We start from the raw sequence: 20,927 nt of genomic DNA on the forward strand, positions 1-20,927 counted from the left end.
TTTAATGCCTAATCTTGAAAAGGATGTGGGATCAGAGTAATTAATGTAAATCACACATCACAGGTTGGATGCCTACCATGTATGAGCATGCCTTCCCCTTGAAATAACCAAAAGAATTTAAGATGGCACAATTCATTAAATAATTAGAAGATAATATTTAATTATAATTAATGGATTTTCACATACCATATAATGAAAAACTATGTAATTTAAAGTGATTTATTTCAAGACATGCATTCTTAGTTATCAAAAATAAAATTCAAAGTACAGAAATTAAGATTCAGATTTTGCTGTCACAGAGTATTTTTACAATTTAAACTCAATATTAAAGTTTTTGGAAATAAGATCTTACCACAAGGCACAAAATTAACCATATACTCTAAAAATTAAACAACAGATCAAAAAAACCTCATGTGCCTTTTCAGAGATCACATGAGTTTCTGTAGCAAGTGCCCATGTCTGTTTCATTCTGCATCTGAATTTTCCTTTCATAAATACTGTTCATTTTCAATTGCTAACAATAGCAGTAGCATGTAATACAAACATGAATAGCCTTTCCATGTTTGATTTGGGGCCACTAAGACACTAATCACAATTTTTACTATATACTCACCAGCTGATAAAGATTTTCCCAGTAGTCCTGTGTCATCAGTCGAAACAGTGACAAGAAAGCCCAACTGAACGTGTCAAAGCTAGTATATCCATAGTTAGGGTTTCTACCAGCTTTCACACAGATAAACTCTTCTGGACATTTCCTAGAAGGACAAAAAGGAAAAAGAAAAAAAAATAAAGCACTGCATATAAAAAAGGTCATATAACACTAAAATTGTTTTTAAATTATTGTATCTTGAGCTTCTAATGAAGGTTCATTACATCTAATCTGTGAAGGAGGCTGCTACTTGTGGCTTGCAACATTTTAAAAATTAGTGAGGAAATGAAAAGAGTGTTCTTTAAAAAAGTCAGAAAAGAGCAAACAAGTAAATGAAAATCTTTCTTCCTACCTTCTTTCACCATTATATACAAAATAAAACTTATTTTCAACAGTTTACTATTACCTCTGCAGGTACCTTTTCAATAGAAACAATGTATTTACTTAATACAGAAATTCCATAAGGTAATTCCACGCAAAAAGAGAAAGTCAGTATACATATTATATACTGATTTTTGTCTGTCCACAGGGTTGGCATGCCAGATTTCTTGGTTTCTTCAGCTTTGTGAATCAGTCAAGTCAAATGAACAAATTCTATCAATTCCTCAATGGCAAATAACCATCATAGTGATACTTTTATCCCCTAAAAGTGTACATATCAGTTTTAACAGTAGGTCATCCCATCTTGATATCAACTGTACGCACACTGTTTCAGTTATGATTCCATTCTTGAAGGGTTGAAGAGGTTCTTGCCTCCAAAACCTCTATAGAAAGACACTGTAAAGATTTTTCATATATGTGTGTGTGTATATTAGATGCATATTTACATACACACATAGATTTATCTGATAGTTTTGTGTACATCTTACAGATATACACAAAATGTTTACAAAAAAAGAGATATATCTGTTTTAAAGACATAACCTATCAAAACCAAGGGATGGACTGATATATCATTAGAATATAGAATTACGTGATTTTATTACAAAGAATTGTCACAAAGTGCCATGCATTCACTCCACAGACAGAAGAATCCTGAATATGTCTTCCCAAAAGATGATCGTAAGTCCCAGTGTCCCATGCCTGTTTTAGAGATGAGAAATGGCAAGAAATCCATGATAGAGTAGTATGCTCTGAAGTCATTGATAACGCCATATCTACCTGCTGAAATGGATTTTTCAGTTGTATAAGAGTTTTTAAAAGAAATTTACAGCAAAGTGTTTTCTCATTTAACATTTTCACTCATTGAAGTGTTTATTTACTATGAACCATGACCACGTATTATCAACTGTGAAGTTAGGTAGCTAAATTAGCTTTTTAAGTTTAGAGTGATATTTTTTACATTTTGTTAGACAGGTAGCGTGTAATTTTCAGAGTACCTTACCCTGCATCTGAGCTATTGCCACAAAGCAGATAATCCTTTTGTCCTTCTATGCGATAGAAATGACCTAAAGAAAAACCAGAAAGCGACATGATTATAAACAGAGGGGTTTGGGGTTTTTTTTTGAGGATGAACCTAAGTTTGTTATCATGGTTTGAATGTTCATGGTCTCCCATTCATGCTTTCCCAATAACAGGTTCAAATACTGGCATATCCATACTGGTAGGTAAAGTTGAAAATTAAAGAATAAAATAAAACCACAATGTAAAAACAAAAGGCTAGAAAAAGGATTCGAAAAACATAAATGTCATATTCTCTTCCAGAATCATAACAAACTGAATATCCTTCCGAAATCTGATGGTCAATAAATGAGAGAAGGCAAGCACAAAGCTTAAAACCCCTTTTATTCAGTAGGTAGATTGTAATCAGACAATTGAAGCCTACCTTATTTAAAATGGAACTATTTACAATGTCTGTCTAACAGTTTTGAAATCAGAGCAACATTAGCACATCCTGTGCCTGAAAATATGAAGGTAGCATTTAAGAGGAAGATGGATGTTCCAATGATAATGTTATAATAGCTGCTGTACTATAAACAACTTTACAGAATTTTTCTTTTAATTATGAAGTGGTAGCCTTCAGAAATAAGTGAATATATTTTGTTATTAATGATTAACAACTGTGCTGTCCTTAAAAGAAAAGGAAAAAAAAGAAAGAAAAATGAATGTGGCTAGAAAGATTATAACAAATTGGGGAAGAATTTGCTATGAGTGAGCACCGATGCCATTCAGAAGGACCTAGGCAGGCTGGGGGAATGGGCTGACAGGAGACACAAAATTCGGCAACGACAAATGCAGAGTTGCGGCCTGCGAATGAAGAGCCCCTTGCAACGATACGGGCTGGGAGGTGACTGGCTGGAGAGCAGCTGTGCAGAAAAGGCACTGGAGTCTTGGCGGACAGGCAGCAAGGTGAAGGTGAGCCAGCAGTGTGCCCTGGCAGCCAAGAAGGGCAACAGTCTCCTGGGCTGCATGAACAGAAGCACAGCTAGCAGAGCGAGGGAAGCGACCATCTCCCCTCAGCTCAGCACTCATTAGACTGTACCTAGAATACTGTGCCCAGGTTTGGCCTCCCCGGTACAAGAAAGCCACTGATAAAGCGGAGCAAGTTCAGCAGAAGAGGAGAGGCTGAGGGACATGACGTCGTTCAGCCTGCAGAAGGGAAGGCTGTGTGGGGAGTTGGTAGAAAGCATCCAGGAACTACAAGGAGGTTATCAAGGGGATAGAGCCAGGTCCTTCTTACTGGTAGGTGGCAGGAGAATGACAGACAACTGGCATAATTTAAAACAAGAGAGGTTCTAACTGCTTATATGGAGGATTTTTTTTTTCCATGAGGATGGCCAGCACTGAGATTTGGAAAAGAGACAGAGATCTGGAAAAAACTCTTATCCCAACTAAACTAATCTTCTACCATCCTCAATTAATATCCTCAATATATCTTTCAAGCTGACAAAAGGCTTTCATTTTCACAGGGTAAAACACTACTGTAGTATCTAAATAGTCAGAAACAGCCCACAGGATGAAGAATACATAAAAATAGGATTCTAAACCAAGCACTTAAATAAAATCTGGTGATGCCCAAATCCTACCATTCTTATAACTTATTCAATGTTAGAAATATTATAATCTTATTACTTCCATAGTATCTTTAGAGCTGGCCAAAACCCTAAGTGTTCAGATACAGATCTAAACGCTAGGTGCCAATACTTTGACATGTGGATCCAAGATCTGTGCATATTTTTTCAAAAAGTGAATCTGGCCTTGTTCCTTAATAAATGAAAATGCACAGATGTTAAGAAAAGCCACTAAAGGGTATCACACTCGGTCACAGCTGAACAGCATATGATATGCTGAAAGAAATATTAGGAGGATCCACACCTGAGCCCAGTGAAATTATAATGCAACTGACATACAAATGATTAAGGGTGGGTTATATGAGAAGGGAGGAATACAAACACAACTACATGGAACTGCTTTGCCTGCATCAGCACTCTTAGAGACTCCCAGCAAAGTCAATGGTTGCATCATAGGAAGTAACTGACATTCTGGAAGATTTTAGTTCTGTCTTTTAGCTTTGGATTGCTACTTAGTGGGAAATGGAAACTGAGAATCTATATACTCTGTTTGAAGAGAGAATTCATAAGTGTTTTACAGCTGTTGAAGCAGGTCCAGAGGAGGCCACAAAAATGATCCGAGGACTGGAGCACCTCTTCTACGAGGACAGGCTGAGAGAGTTGGGTTGTTCAGCCTGGAGAAGAGAAGGCTGTGGGGAGACGTTATTGCAGCCTTCCAGTACTTAAAGAGGGCTATAGGAAGGTTGGGGGCAACCTCTTCAGCAAGGCCTGCTGTGACAGGACAAGGGGTAATGGTTTTAAACTAAAGGAAGGTAGATTTAGGCTGGATACTGTCCCTGGTTTCAGCTGGGATAGAGTTAAATTTCTTCGTAGTAGCTAGTATGAGACTACGTTTTGGATTTTTGCTGGAAACAGCGGTGATAATGTGGAGATGTTTTAGTTGTTGCTAAGTAGCGCTTACACTGGTCAAGGACTTTTTCAGCTCCCCGTGCTCTGCCGGGTGCACGAGAAGCTGGGAGGGGACACAGCCAGGACAGCTGACCCAAACTGGCTAACGGGATATTCCGTACCATATGACGTCATGCTCAGTATATAAAGCTGGGGAAGAAGAAGGAGGGGGGGACGTTGGAGTAATGGCGTTTGTCTTCCCAAGTAACCGCTACACGTGATGGAGCCCTGCTTTCCTGGAGGTGGCTGAACACCTGCCTGCCCATGGGAAGTAGTGAATGAATTCCTTGTTTTGCTTTGCTTCTGTGTGCAGCTTTTGCTTTACCTATTAAACTGTCTTTATCTCAAACCACGAGTTGCCTCACTTTTACTCTTCCGATTCTCTCCCCTGTCCCACCAGGGGGGAGTGAGCAAGCAGCTGCATGGTGCTTGGTTGCTGACTGGGGCTAAACCACAACAGTCCATTTTGGCACCCAACATGGGGCACGAAAGGTTTGAGATAACGACAGGTTTGATCGGAATGTGCTAGATGGAATTTATAGCGGTTATTGCTGTTTAGCTATTAATGGCAGGCTTTTGTGCTTGCCATGGGGCTTGCCTGACTTACTGTATGCCTTAAAATCTAGTGCTCATTAGTGGCACTTTTTGCTTTCACTGCTTGCTGTACTGCTGTACTGCTTATCACCTTACCCTGCCGGGCCTGGGAACATTCTGATAACAGCCATGGCGATGCGCCTGGCCTGGCAGATGGCCAGGGCCCAGCTGCTGTTTCTGTGCTGCTGTGCTGGACAGGCTGGAACTCCAGTGTGAACTCGAGTCAAAGGGACTGTGACCTATGGATGAGTCCATGTGGGAGGAGGACACCCCAAAGCATCTGTATCTGTGTATAAGCCCATGCCAGAGCAGGTATATCTCGAAGCATCTGTGGCCTTAGTTATGTCTGTGCCACAGCAGGTATACCTCTGAGGTAATTGTGGCCCAAGGATATATCCATCTTTTTACTTCTGGAGGGACTGCAGCCATGGTCAAGGCCGTGTTGGAGCAGGTCTACCTCTGAAAGCATTGAGGCCCATGCAGAAGGTCACGCTGGAACAGGCGCACCTCAAAAGATGGTGAAACAGGTTGCCCAGAGAGGTAGAGAAGGCCCCATCCCTAGAAACGCTCAGGGTCAGGTTGGATGTGGCTCTGAGCAACCTGATCTAGTTGAAGATGTCCCTGCTCAGTGCAGGGGGGTTGGATTAGATGACCTCTAAAGGTCCCTTCCAACCTAAACCATTCTATGAGTCTATATAAGCTATCAGCCAAGATTGCCCGCAATGCAGCTAAATAGCACTATCACCATTCCGTTTTCATGTCCTTTTAGCCTAAAGAACGAAGGAAATAGGACTCCTCAAAACTCAGCCTATAACAACTGTATTTTCATTTACTTTTGGGCCAATTAGGAGGAAAGCTAACACCCATTATGCGATCAATTTCTTTTTACTTAAATAGACTACTTTTACAATTAATTACTGAGCAATACCCTGTAAATCTGCTTCCAGCACAAACGTAAAAATGAATCAAATTTTTGGCAAGTAATAGTTATTATGCTACATCTCATAGTTCACTGTATATTACAACTTCACTGGTGCTATTGCTTAAAATGACACCAATACAAAAAAAAACAACTGTGTGTTTCTGAACCAGCCTTTATATTATCACTTCAGCCTCAGAGATTGACTTGAAAAATATCTCTTTGTCAGCTCCCTTAGTAACATCAATAGGTCCTACAGACAAATACCATCTCCTTCCCCACCACAATCTCTACTTGCCTATTGAGTTACTTGTTTCACAGAGAGCAACTGGTTTCTTACCTCTACCTAATAATAAAAATTTCTGATATTTATCTAGTGCTTCTCTGTCTTATATATAACTTAAAGATACAAGGAGAGGCTAAGAGAATTGGGTTTGTTCAGCCTTGAAAAGGCTAAGGTGTGTGAGTGGGGATCTTATGCTACCTACAAATATCACATGAAAGACTAATGAAGACAGAGCCTGACTCTTCTTGGAGGTGCACACTGGAAGGATAAGAGGTGACCAGCAGAAGTTTGAGCATGGGAAATTCGGAATGGATATTTAAAAAGTTACCATGAGACTGGTCAAACAGGCTGCCCAGAGAGGCTGTGGTATCTCAATCCTTGGAGATATTAAAAACTTGACTGGCCATGGCACTGAGCAGTCTGCTGTAACCAGACCTGCAGCTGAGCAGCAGTTGGTCTGGATGACTGTGAAGATCCTGTCAACCTGCATGATTCTGTGGTTCTAAAACCAACGTAACCCTATAAATCAGTTTCTAAGTGCAGTTAATGGAAAGAAGAATCATGTCAGCATGAGTTTGGGATGCAATACATAAAAATCCCTACTCTTTGTCACCCTATTTAATTGATTTTTATCTTTAGCCTATAGTATGAAACAGTAATCGTGTGCGTGTGTGTTTATACACAAAAATTTTATCAAGTTACAACAGTATTTCTTACTTTCATTTGTAATGTATGCTGTCCAATCAAACACTGTACCATTGAAGTACGGAGCTAGGTATTTTTCAAAAGATGTTGAATTTTTTGATGGCCATAACAAGCATTTATTCTTCAAATTTCCCATGAACAGCTGCAGTCCTATTAGTGCAAATACACTCAGGCAAAACACAGTCAAAATCATTACATCTGAGAGCTTCTTCACAGACTGAATTAAGGCTCCAACAATAGTCTTCAAGCCTGCAAACAGAGGCAGATTTTTGTTATAATATTAAACATTTACCTAAACTAAAATGTAATGTGAACTACTCCAATACCCTATTAAATATCATGCACAGCTTCACAAAAATAGTCTTAAAATACTTTCCAAAGGAAAAAGCTACCAATAAGTCTCATTGTTCCCAACAAATTAATTTGAAAATATGAATGGGAATGAATGGTACACATTCCAAAGCACCTGCTCTTCAAATGAAGAAGTATTTTTTTATTCATGCTTTCTATACATGTGAACCACATGTAAAGAAAATTGTTCATTTTATTTTCTCCTTGATGCCTCTTGCTCCAAACCTTTGCCAGTGTTCTATTCCAATGCAAAATATATTGGTTCTATAACAGCAAACAAAACCAAAACCAATTACATTGTAGTAAAAATTTAAATGATTGCATTCTACTGCATCCTATTCAACTGGAGGTGGGGTTTGGTAAAGATGGGCATCTTTAGGTAATAAATATAACATGCAATTCCCATGCTACTCTTTATTATCTTATGCCTTTGTCTTTGTCAGGGGTTCAACTTTTACCACTGAGTGAAATTTTCAATCCCAAATGCTTCAATAAATAGTAACATTCACATTGGCACGAAAAAAATAAAAATAATTTTTTTGATCCTTAATGTGGGAGAGAAAATTTGACATTATGAAATGGAAATATACACAGGCTACGTAATTCAATTGCTCATGCAAGAATGTATTAAACTCTGAGGCCGAGTGTTTTAAAGAATTAGAAAAGGGAATCGAGTTGAAGTTAAGACTAAAACCTGGAAGTTTCTGTTAAAAATATGAGTTCAGCTTCCTTGGAATTTCAGTCAGCCTCAGTGTTTAACCTAGCTCTCACCTGGAATGACTGATATTGTTTTCAAAGCTCGGAGAACTCTGAATGTTCTCAACGCTGAGACATTGCCCAGGTCCACAAACTCTGTCACATATCTGTAGTGAGGGATTCCACACACAAACACAATGACAGCACACACAAAATTAAACGAGGTGAAGTAGAGGGCCTACCATTTTACACAGTTACTTCTTACCTGGGATTACAGAAATAGTTTTCAAAGCTCTCAATACTCTGAAAGTTCGAAGAGCTGAAACATTGCCTAGGTTTACAAATTCTGTTATATACCTGTAGGATTAAATCACAGTTATTCAGAATAAAGGTGGAGCGTATACTACTTACCTGACCTGTAATCCAGACTATTTCTTTTGGAAGGGGCAACTTTAAATGAAAGACTTGCATTCACATTTTCCTGTTTCAATTAAGTTTTCCTTAAGAAACACACGCTTAAGTATTTTCATTGAATGCAAATTAAAAATGAAATTGATTTCCCTGGTTTTATTGTTTAAATACTATTTAAAATTGATTGTTCAATGGTAACTTCTCATTTGACTGTGGGATAGTCCACCAATTCTTCTGTGTGCTACAGTAGTGTAAAATACTAAAATGGAAAAAATTGAAACACAATTCAACTACAATTCATTTTAAATGCGCTAAGGTAACCCAAACAAATTATTATAGGTTCAAAAGAAGTTCTAACTAGTATTTTACTTTAAAAAAAAAATTATATACTTACGCAAAGGAAATGACAACAAAATCAAGCCAGTTCCAGGGGTCACGAAGGCAAGTAAAATCATTTATACAGAAGCCTCTTGCAAGGATTTTTACCAGAAATTCAAAAGTATAAATTCCAGTGAAAGTGTACCTATAAGAAAGCATCCAAGCAAAAGTTAAAGATTGTCGTTCAGTGATGCAACATCACAGGCATAAAGGAAAATCACTCAAAAATGGTGGGTAGTACACGCACTGTAATAACAGTTCCAAACTCACATAAACTATGTCTGTTTTCCCATTATTCTTCTGCAGTATAATTGGGTTTATTTATTTATCTGAAACATATTTTTGCTGTTTCTGGCATATAAGATTTTGAAATTTCAACACAAATAATAATTATGACTAACATGAAGAGAATATTTTTGCTCACATAAAAATTGCAGCATGGTTGCCATGTCAGAAGTAAAATCCGTGGGTACGTGAAACGCAGTGTTTATTACAGTTACTTGATGGCCAGGTAAACTCTGAGAATGTTAAACAACAATCCTCAGCAAAGGTATTTCCTTTAAAGAAGGTGTGTGACCCATTTTTAGATTTTGTAACGCAAAATGAAGGTGCTTCATAGGGGCTATAGAAAGCATCTTCACACTGAAAAATCAGTTGTTTCAGGTTGAATGGCAATTTTCTCCTCTCTTTCGCGCTCTTTTTCTTTTTTTTAATAAAAATGCTGAGGGAACAGCTCAAGAGAAAGAATGCATAAAAACATTACTTGTACAAAGATTCTGAAAGAGAGTATTAATCAGAGTTTTCTTCAGAGAAAAAGGTTAACAATATCACAGCTTCTTTCCTTCCTAGAGCCTGCAGGTCTATGCTGCTCTGAGTTGCAGCTAGGATCAAGCTCCAGGCAAAAAGGAGGATACTGGTATTACACACAAGGGTAAGTAAAACTACATGGTCTAGCTCTTAATTTAACTTTTCATTTTTAAACCACTTAAAAAATTATTAGCTAATTTAAGTATACTTACTCTACGTTCTTTGTCCAGTCTGGAAGGTTATTCCATGTCATAAATACACAGTTTGTCAAAATAGTGAGCATAATAAGCATGCTGAAGAAAGTTGACTGTAGTTAAGGAACATACTCTTTTAATGCTGAATTTGTATCACACAAAATTTGAGGAGCTGACCAGGCTGTAGAATACTAACAATGTATATGGTAGATACCAGTTTACTATCACTAGCAACATCATAAATAATGAAAGATGTTTCACAATAATGATGGTTATACCACTAACTCTGTAATCTAGGCATACATGCTGTGCATCACTTCCTCAGAATTTATTCAGAAGGTTAAAGTGACAAATCTTAGCTCTGATTCATTTTGAGAGAAAGAATTAAGGGCAGGAATGCATTTAAACACTAACCCAAAACCTCCAGTGTTATTAAATATTAAGAGAGTCCAGTAATAATTTTTAACAAACCACTTGAAAAGGATATGAATGAACCAAAATCTTAATAGCTGTTCTTCTAATAATATTGAACGGAGATAAAAGGTACAAGGCAGGTGTGGCACTGAACCTGAAGATTGTCTTCCCTTTATTCAATACTATAAATGTCTTTTACAAAAAAAACAAAAAGGGGGGAATAAGTAAGAAATAGGAAATGAAGGATACATGTTAGCTACCTTGCCATAAGTAGAGGCTGCACTTACACAAGTGTTAAGTAGCCAGATTTATTTTCAGTTGCATTATACAAGCAAATATGAGATTCTAAATTTCTAAATTTTCACAAGAGCAATGAAAACTGGACACAATATGTTCTTTGTGCTCTTAAACAAAATCTGCATTTCAGCATTTTCCAGGATTATGTATTTTAAAATATAATTTAAAATTTGTAATTTTTAACATTAAAAATTAATCCAGCTATATTACTTGCACTTCAGATCAAAGCTGGCAATACAAAACAAAGCACCTAATTAACCATTTTTGGACACTTACAAGCCACTATTTAACCATTTCAGCACTTTCAAACTGCTTCTGAGGTGAGACGCCCTTGGCTTTTAAAGGCTTTATTGTCTTTATCGCTTGTGCAGTCATCACTATTACCATTTACGCAACCATTTCTGGTTTTGACTAGGAGACACAATGAAAATGTCATCTCATGAAATCTTAATTCAATCTGCATCTTATGATTACTGTACCAAAAAGCTAATATCCGGAAATAAGCAGGTTTTAACATTGAATCATTCTGTTTTCTAATGATATTCTATTGTGAAAGAAATAGATCATTTGACAGTAGCATTCATGAAATTGAAACAACAAAAACTAAAACAACTAAAAAACTACATCTGTTTATCAGTCTTCAACATTCTCTGCTAGAAAAAACACTGCTTTACCTTACAGAGATGATAAAGCTCCTTGGCCACTTACATGCAAGATACTAGTCTGTTAATTATTCAGTACTTCATTTCAAAAACCTGTTCTATGTTTTTAATTCAACAAGCATTTTATGGATTTACACAATAAAATAACCACTCGCTGCTTTTTTTGTACTGCCTTTTTAACGTAAACCCAATTTTGCTTTCATTCTGAACATCATGCCACTTCTCATGCCTACATAAAACCATCTTTTCTTCATCTGTACTTGCCAAAGTCATCATCCTTGCTCTTTTCTCCTTTCATTATCATTTTATCTATAAAAGAAACTGAGTCATATTACAGTACATATGTATACATATATATATTTTTAGATTTTTGTCTTCAGGCCTATATTGGGCCTATTACACAGACTCAATATTGAAACACAAAGTACACAGTTTTAGTCTTTATGCTCAGTCCCATGTGAGAAGTGAATGTGGGGCTACTCACATGAATGTTCTTTTTACACCGTTTTGCTGAACTGATACTGAGCCACAAATCCTCCTTTACATTAAACAAAAACACAACATTTATATAGAATTTCTGGGAAAACTTTGCATCCATGCAGATGCAAAGTGATTCTAAAAGGACTGATACGGAGACTTTCAAGAACTCCTTGCTCTGTAACATACTATTATTGAGGGCATATGACCTCAAATTGTCCTACCAGTGTACTGTCTTCATGTTCTTCACAGGGCAGCGTGGGGAGGGACTACTTGCTGGGAAAGTGGTATTAAAATCATGAGGAAAAATATAACTGGCCAGAAAAAATCAAATCCTCCCTATGAGACTCAGAACAGTTGCAATGGTCCTGAAGCAAACTCTAAGATAATGAACTTGCATCAGTAAGTGATGCAAGCTGTAACCAATCCACAGCAATCACATCGCATGAAGCAGGCAATATGCAATAATAATGGTGGGTTTTTTAGTTATGCCCCTCCCTAGTCAAACAGAGTTTAACATTTAGCTTTTTGTAAAACAAATACTGCTACAAGATTTCAAGAAATGTTTGACAGTCAATCGTTTTGGCAGATGACTGAATGAGCACTTTGTCCAAAGACTACCCTACTGAACTAGATCCCAGGTACTATCTATGTTTCCTAGAAATCCCAGGAACAGAGTAGCCAAACAGAGAGGAAGTTTTCAAATGCTTCGGCATTCAATCAGATTTCAAGAGATTGAAGGACATCTAATGCAAAATCTACTAACTCAAACTATTATCATAAGAAAACCTTAGACATTAAAAGAAAAGCTCTTTTAAAAAACAAAAAGCAATTTATGCATAAGTTAGTCATATTTATAGTGTATTCAAGATAATTAACATGCTATAACATACTGCTTAATACTTTCAACCAGGACTTCTGACTACCTCCACACCAGAGCACTTATCACTTTGTAGTTCAACAGGAGTGTTCTGATTACACTCTTAATATAAAACACTTACTTTTTTATTGATATAATATGGATCCAGGTCCTCCAGGGGCTCAGACACCATTTCTGGAGGAATGTCACCATAAATAAATGGCAGTGTCTTTCCTGCCTCCAAGTCATTATTTGGCTTTGGGTGATTTTCTTCATGACCACCATCATCTTTATGCTCGTCTTTGTCACAACGAGACTTTTCATCAGCAATACGTTTTTCAATAGCTGCAAGAGATTCTTTGGTGAAATAGAAGAAGCTGTCAGATCCTGGCGGTACCAGCATTGCCTGTGCCATATTTTCATTCTGCAAACTTTAAACACTTTTAGGCTCTTGTGCAAGAAGATCCTAGGAGAGCATGAGAAAAAAAGAAACAGAAAATAGAGGGCAACAGCAACAAAAATCCCCAAATAAAAGCTTTTGGCATAATCATCATCTGCCTCTTTTCTAATTTTAAAGCACGTTAGCAAGAAGTATTTGAATTAATTGTCAGATACTTAACAGAAAATTAGCTACCTTAGCTTTCCTAAAGTAATGACATGGCAAACAGACAGAAGTTATGAGGCAAAGGAAAAAATGTATCAAAATTGCATACAGTTTGTCAAGTCAGGTAAATACAAACTTCAAAACAAGAAAAAAGGAAAAAATTCTCTTTTTCCCTAGCCTAAACACTAAGTTAAAACACTTGATTGTAAAAAAGTAAGAAATTTGTTAACGCAGCTATGTACTGCAGTCAATGGTTACAAGTTCTAACATATGGATTTATACAGCAAGTTGACAAAGTACCTTCATAAAACTTGGAAATTATATTACAAAAGTAGAAAGAAAATCATGCCCTTTCTATTACTTTTTTTATTTTCTGATGGCAACACTACTCCATCTGGTGGCTTATGCTATGCTTGCTAAATTAATATTTATATTATACTATTAGACAGGTACTACAGGAATGTATTCTATATTTAAAGCCATACGCACAAGCAGAAAGCAACTGGGCTGAAGTTTATTCTTTCACTTTTTGGTTTTCCTGACTTTCATCTTCCTGATTTTTAATTGTAACTTTGGTGGTGCTATGCTCCATAATTAAGGGGGTTATGATGTACAGAGGGTTTTAGATTTATACGAAAACACAGCATACTCTCCCCAAACTTACAGTACTCTCTCTGAGGCCAGATATATTTTCAAAAGACCTAAGAATAATAAATTGATTAAATTACAACAAACAGTCAGTTTTCAATAGATCAGTTCCTTCTAGGTTTCTATTTTCTACAGTAAGAATGCAGATAACACCCATTAGCTCAATATCTGCTGAATTAACAAATTTTATGAACAGAGACAAAATGGAACCCCGTCCCACTTGCTGGCATGGGTAAGCGTTGTAGCCTTTGGCAACACAGCATTGTGGTGGGTTGACCTCAGCCAGCTGCCAGACTCCCAGCCAGCTGCCCTCTCACTTCTACTCCTCAAAAGGAAGTGGGTTGGGGGAGAATAAAGTGAAAAAGCACATACATCGAGATAGAGACAGGGAGATCACTTACCTACCAATTAATGTTGTGGGCAAAACAGACTCAACTTGGGGAAAAATAATTTTTTGCCAATTAAAATATTTCTTGGATGTGTTTTCCCACAGCCGCCACCAGCACGGCTGAGGGGCTCGGCCATGCCCTGCAGTGAATCCACTGGAGTCGGCTGGAACCAGCTGCGTCCGGCAAGGGGCAGCCCTGGCCTCTCCTCACAGCAGCCGCCCCTGCAGACCCTCCACCAAAACGGGTGGTGCCACAGACACGCAGTACAGAAATATTGTGACTACTGGTAAGGGTGCTGTGAAGCTTAATTCCCAAGAGGAAAAAACCTGAAGCACATTTAGACAAGTTGCTCCTTTTGCTATAGGCTTCTGTCACAACAAAAATGTCACAGACTGATCCTGTTCTAATGGAGGTGAGAGTTGGCTAAAGACAGAACTTTTTTTCTGATCACAGTGTGAGCTCAATAGTCAGGGTGTGCTGGGAATGAAAAAAATTGACAACATACTTTTTCATGAAATGTAACAGCTCTGAAGTCAATTAATACTTGGCACTGTAAATCCCAGAAATCTGCCTCTTCTAGAGCAAATCTTAGGTAACTTTTAGGTCAACTTAGTGTTACTTGAGGAAGTTTTCTATTTTTCAACAGTTTTCCAGCAGAAACTAAACTGTCATGGACATACAACCTAACATCACACAAGCCATCTCTTCCTCAAAATTAGCCACTTGTTGGTATGCACAGACATCAAATCCCTGCTCTTTCAGCTGAGCTACAACAGCTTCTAAGTACTTAGCAAATACTGTTTATCACAATAAAAGACATAGAAAAGGGGTCTTTGTACAGGCTAGTAAAGAGATGAGAAATGTCTTAATTATATTTATAAATTATAAATTATATTATTAAATTAATTTAATTTAATTATAGCTTAATTAAGCTGTAGAAATCAGGCATTTTTCATGTCTGCCACAAAGCACTTTAGGAAAACAAAGAAATTATTTTTCTCTGGAACAGAAAGACTGAGAATGGCAAGTATTCCCTTATTTACTAAGAAATGATTAATTTCATCTGTGCCATATTAAAGTGATTCACAATTCTTAGAAAGATTTGATTGTTGGTTAAGTTTCTCTGGCAAACCCTTCTCAAATCCATAGCACCAGTGACCCTGAAGATCTGCCCAGCCACACTTGGACTGAGAACCAGACGTGTCTCAAAAGGTACTTTTCCTTCAGAAGCTGGATGGCATCTGTGGCTCTAAATACCCAGGGAACATGCACCAGCAAAGAGTGAAAGAGATCCGTCTTACAAGTAAGGACACCAGGATCCTTTTCAATAAGCTTCATTTTTACCCAAGAGCTAAAGTAAATAATGCAAGTATTGTTTGGTGTCCTTAGGTCATTTTCATAGCTTACAACTCTGCTTTTCAGAAATAAAATGGGGGGGAGGTATTATCTGCTGCTTTATTTGTAAGATGAAAATTCACAAGGATTCCCTTAGTGTGAGCAGCCTGGTCTAGTTAATTTTTTTTTTTTTTAAATCAAGGAAAGTTCTTACTAGCAGGGGCTTTTCCCTACACCAATGAGGTAGCAGTACTAAATTAAATAGTAGGTTTTCAAAAAAAAACCCCATTCTTGTAATGTATATGAACCAATATTATATGTGTTGTAACAGATTCTGAGGACTGCACTTATATAAAATTTGTCTTTTCTGTATTGAGTGATACAAACTACAGTTAATATATATGCAGCTAGATGTAATCAGTCTACACAGGCTCAGTTATTATCTAAAATGGTTAGATGGTTTCAAAAAGTCTTTTAGAGTCTGAAGTGACAAGACAGCAAGATCTACAGCCATTAGAACAACTTGTATCTTAAAACCAAATAAAACAGGAGCTGTATACACAGTGCTGCCCTGTTACAGTCAGCTGCCCTTTATGGACTAAATAGGATACAGGTTTTTCAGCACATCTACTGTTGTGGTTTAACCAGCAACTCAGTCCCACACAGCCCCTCGCTCACTCCCTCACCGGTGGGACGGGGGAGAGAATCAAAAGGCTAACGCTAATGGTTTGAGATAAAAACAGTTTAATAATTAAAATGAAACAACAACAACAAAAATGCAATGGAAAGGAAAACAGTGAGAGGCGTGAAACCGGGGGCGAGGAGGGGGGAAAGGGGAACGAACCACCAAAACAAACCACATGTGACACAGCCGCTCACCACCCGCCGACCCGACGCCGCGCCTCTCCAAGCCGGAACTTCCCCCATTAATATACTGGTCATGGTGTCACATGGTATGGAATGAACATCCCATTGGCCAGTCGGGGTCAGCTGCCCTGGCCGTGGCCCTGCCCCTCCCAGCCTCCTGCCCACGTGGCAGAGCATGGGAAGCTGGAAAGGTCCCTGACCACCACAGGTACTGCAGTGAAGAGAATTAACCCCTTCTCAGCCAAAACCAGCACATTCTCCACCCCTTATTCCATACCACTTACGCCATGCCCAGGTCCCATACCATCCAATACAACCTCACCAACCACCTCCCCTCCCCTTCCCATTCTTTGTCATAATACACAGACATCATCCCCTTAGTTTATGGACCTTCCCTGTAAAATGTCCATTAAAATGTCCATTGAGTTCACCCAGTCCATGACTCTGGGCTCCCTATGTCATATCAGTCTTTCAGGGTGGGAGAGATGATGTGTGTGTGGCGTTGGGTTGCTGCATACCAAGTCAGTCATCGTTCCATCACTGCTGAACTTTGCATGTTTCATCAGAGCTTATCTTCCATGGATTGGGAAGTTTGTACTATGATCATTGATACAACACAGAGATGACATACAATATTATATAGCAATTTCCATTATGCCATTCAGTTCATTGGCTGTTTTTGCCCAAAATCAAATCCTCTTGAGGCACACATCGGATTTCTCCATCCTCCCACATCACCCACCAAGTGCACCCAGGTCCTCGAGCAAAAGCAATCCCATGAATGGGTTTGCCTTTGCCTGAGGCAGGAAGAACCCAGACTGTTTTGCCCAGCATACTTTTTGTGTGCACTACAGGGACTCTGTCCCCTTCCACAGTAACTGGGATTTCTGACTGGGCAGGGCCAGCTCGATTGGCAGATCCCCTTGTGTTGACTAACCACGTGGCTTTTGCTAAATGTGTATCCCAGTGTTTGAATGTTCCACCCCCACATTGCTCTTAGTGTAGTTTTTAACAGTCCATTGTACTGTTCCATTTTCCCAGAGGCTGGTGCGTGATAGGGGGATGTGATACACCCACTCAATGCCGTGCTCTTTGGCCCAGCTGTCTATGAGGTTATTTCAGAAATGAGTCCCGTTGTCTGATTCAATTCTCTCTGGGGTGCCATGTCGCCACAGGACTTGTTTTTCGAGACCCAGGATAGTGTTCCAGGCAGTGGCATGGGGGACGGGATATGTTTCCAGCCAGCCGGTCATTGTTTCTACCATTGTAAGCACATGGCGCTTGCCTTGGCGGGTCTGTGGGAGTGTGATATAGTCAATTTGCCAGGCCTCCCCATATTTATATTTCAGCCATCGTCCCCCATACCACAGAGGCTTTACCCGCTTTGCTTGCTTGATTGCAGTGCACGTTTCACATTTGTGGATAGCCTGTGCAATAGCGTCCATGGTCAAGTCCACCCCTTGATCACAAGCCCATCTGTATGTTGCATCTCTCCCCTGATTGCTTGAGGTGTCATGGGCCCACTGAGTTAGAAATAATTCACCCTTATGTTGCCAGTCCAGATCCACCTCAGCCACTTCAACCTTGGCAGCCTGATCTACCTGCTGGTTGGTCCGATGTCCTTCAGTGGCCCGACTCTTGGGGACGTCAGCATCCACATGACATACTTTCACAACCAGGTTCTCTACCCGGGCAGCAATATCTTGCCACAATATGGCGGCCCAGATGGGTTTGCCTCTGCGCTGCCAGTTGCTCAGCTTCTACTGCTGTAGCCAGCCCCACAGGGCATTTGCCACCATCCAGGAGTCAGTATAAAGATAAAGCACTGGCCACTTTTCCCGTTCAGCAATGTTTAAGGCCAGCTGGATGGCCTTTTCCTCTGCAAACTGGCTCGATTCACCTTCTCCTTCAGCAGTTTCTGCTACTTGTCCTGTAGGACTCCATACAGCAGCCTTCCGTCTCCGGTGCTTTCCCACAAGGCAACAGGACCCATCAGTGAACAGGGCATACTGCTTTTCATCTTCTGACAGTTTGTTATACAGTGAGGCTTCTTCAGCATGTGTCACCTCCTCCTCTGGTGATAATTCAAAATCTTTGCCTTCTGGCCAGTCCATGGTCACTTCCAAGATTCCTGGGCGACTGGGGTTTCCTACTCGAGCCCACTGGGTGATCAGTGCAACCCATTTACTCCATGTAGTGTCAGTTGCATGGTGTGTAGAGGGGACGTTTCCTTTGAACATCCAGCCCAGCACTGGCAGTTGGGGTGCCAGGAGAGGCTGTGCTTCAGTACCAACCACTTCTGAAGCAGCTCAAACCCCTTCATATGCTGCCAATATCTCTTTTTCAGTTGGAGTATAGCAGGCTTCAGACCCTCTGTATCCCTGGCTCCAAAACCCTAGGGGTCGACCTCGGGTCTCCCCTGGCGCTTTCTGACAGAGGCTCCAGGTAGGGCCATTCTCCCCGGCTGCAGTGTAGAGCACATTTTTTACATCTTGTCCTGCCCAGACTGGCCCAAGGGCCACTGCATGAACTATTTCCTGTTTAATCTGTTCAAAGGCTTGTTGTTGCTCAGGGCCCCATTTGAAATCATTCTTCTTCTGGGTCACTGGATAGAGAGGGATTACGATCAGACTGTAATCTGGAACATGCATTCTCCAAAAGCCCACAATACCCAAAAACGCTTGTGTTTCCTTTTTGCTCGTTGGTGGAGACATGGCTGCTATTTTGTTGATCACATCCATTGGACTCTGACGACGTCCATCTCGCCATTTGATTCTTAAGAACTGGATCTCTTCTGCGGGTCCCTTCACTTTACTTTGTTTTATGGCAAAACCAGCTTTCAGAAGGATTTGGACTATTTTCTCTCCTTTCTCAAAAACTTCTTCTGCTGTGTTGCCCCACACAATGATGCCATCAATGTACTGAAGGTGTTCTGGAGCTTCTCCCTGTTCCAGTATAGTCTGAATCAGTCCATGGCAAATGGTAGGGCTGTGTTTCCACCCCTGGGACAGTCAATGCCAGGCGTACTGGACACCCCTCCAAGTGAAAGCAAACTGTGGCCTGCACTCTGCTGCCAGAGGGATTGAGAAGGAGGCATTGGCAATATCAACTGTGGCATACCACTTGGCTGCCTTTGACTCAAGTTCGTATTGAAGTTCTAGCATGTCTGGCACAGCAGCACTCAACGGTGGAATGACTTCATTCAGGCCACGATAGTCTACTGTTAGCCTCCACTCTCCATTAGACTTCTGCACTGGCCATATGGGACTGTTAAAGGGTGAGTGGGTCTTACTGATGACTCCTTGGCTCCTCAGTTGGTGAATGAGCCCATGGATGGGGATCAGAGAGTCTCGGTTGGTGCGATATTGCCGCCAGTGCACTGTTGTGGTGGCAATCGCCACCTCTTGTTCTTTAACCCTCAGCAACCCCACAACAGAAGGCTCCTTCAAGAGGCCAGGCAAGGTAGACAGCTGTTTAATTTCCTCCATCTCCAAGGCAGCTACACCAAAAGCCCACCTGTACCCTTTGGGGTCCTTGAAATACCCTCTCCTGAGGCAGTCTATGCCAAGGATGCACGGAGCCTCTGGGCCAGTCACAATAGGGTGCTTTTGCCACTCATTCCCGGTGAGGCTCACTTCAGCCTCCAACACAGTTAGCTCTTGGGATCCCCCTGTCACTCCAGCAATGCTGATGGGTTCTGCCCCTATATAGTTTGATGGCATTAAGGTGCACTGTGCACCGGTGTCCACTAAAGCTTTATACTCCTGTGAGTCAGACATGCCAGGCCATCGGATCCACACAGTCCAGTAAACCCGGTTATCCCTTTCCTCCACCTGGCTGGAGGCAGGGCCCCTCTAGTCCTGATCACGGCATTCACAACTCACTTCCTGTAAATGTGAATCAAGAGTCTCTCTGTTAAGCTCAGAAATAAAATTAGCGCTTCTACTCCTCTGCCTGGGGACCTACTCACTGGACACTGGAGCAGCAGCTTTCCTGGAAGAACCTCCCTGAGTGATTGTTCTTCCTTGCAGCTCACGTGCCTGTGCCTCTAGGGTCAAGGTAGGCTTGCCATCCTACCTCCTCATGTCCACTCCGTGGTCAAGCACGTAGAACCATACGGTGGCCCGTGGTGTGTATCCTCTCCTTTGAGCAAAAGGATGCTTATTCCTAACAGCTGAGACACTACTCCGTACAAGTGGGGAGTGGGACATATCTTCTTTGAGTTGCTGGACTTCCCAGGATAGTTTCTCCACAGCAGAGACTAGCAAGGAAGAGAGATTTGTTTCGTAATTCCAGAGTCTATCAATCACCTCCGCCACTGTTTATGCCTCGTCATCTTTCCAGGACATTACTGCCAATGAGTTTGCATGCGAAGATGGTGCGCTCCATACAAACTTCTGCCACATGGGTCGTGTGCACTCGGCTT

At 40.2% G+C, this 20,927-nt stretch overlaps 1 protein-coding gene and 1 long non-coding RNA gene across 3 annotated transcripts in view; one reads left to right on the top strand and one right to left on the bottom strand.

Annotated features, from left to right (window-relative positions):
* LOC104049402 (sodium channel protein type 2 subunit alpha-like) overlaps window positions 1-20,927 on the bottom strand; it is an 84,668-nt gene that overhangs the window by 39,317 nt on the left and 24,424 nt on the right. Inside the window, exons 2-9 of one of the 2 annotated variants that reach the window (XM_064451510.1) lie at window positions 12,801-13,124; window positions 10,437-10,555; window positions 9,968-10,057; window positions 8,965-9,093; window positions 8,425-8,516; window positions 7,125-7,361; window positions 2,034-2,097; window positions 614-755 (exon numbers count right to left, since the gene is read on the bottom strand). In XM_064451510.1, the coding sequence (XP_064307580.1) occupies window positions 614-755; window positions 2,034-2,097; window positions 7,125-7,361; window positions 8,425-8,516; window positions 8,965-9,093; window positions 9,968-10,057; window positions 10,437-10,555; window positions 12,801-13,073 (1,146 nt within the window). In that variant the 5' untranslated portion in view covers window positions 13,074-13,124. Of the gene's footprint in view, window positions 1-613; window positions 756-2,033; window positions 2,098-7,124; window positions 7,362-8,424; window positions 8,517-8,964; window positions 9,094-9,967; window positions 10,058-10,436; window positions 10,556-12,800; window positions 13,125-20,927 lie in introns of those variants that run through there. The other variant, XM_064451509.1, reaches the window with a different exon arrangement.
* The window catches only part of LOC135313372 (uncharacterized), a 34,067-nt gene continuing 22,226 nt past the window's right edge, over window positions 9,087-20,927 (top strand). The window contains exons 1-2 of the long non-coding RNA XR_010373002.1: window positions 9,087-9,879; window positions 14,404-14,585. This is a non-coding gene — a long non-coding RNA (uncharacterized LOC135313372). The remainder of the gene's footprint in view (window positions 9,880-14,403; window positions 14,586-20,927) is intronic.

This window comes from Phalacrocorax carbo, chromosome 5 (genome assembly GCF_963921805.1).
Source record: "Phalacrocorax carbo chromosome 5, bPhaCar2.1, whole genome shotgun sequence".
NCBI classification, from domain to species: Eukaryota; Metazoa; Chordata; class Aves; order Suliformes; family Phalacrocoracidae; genus Phalacrocorax; species Phalacrocorax carbo.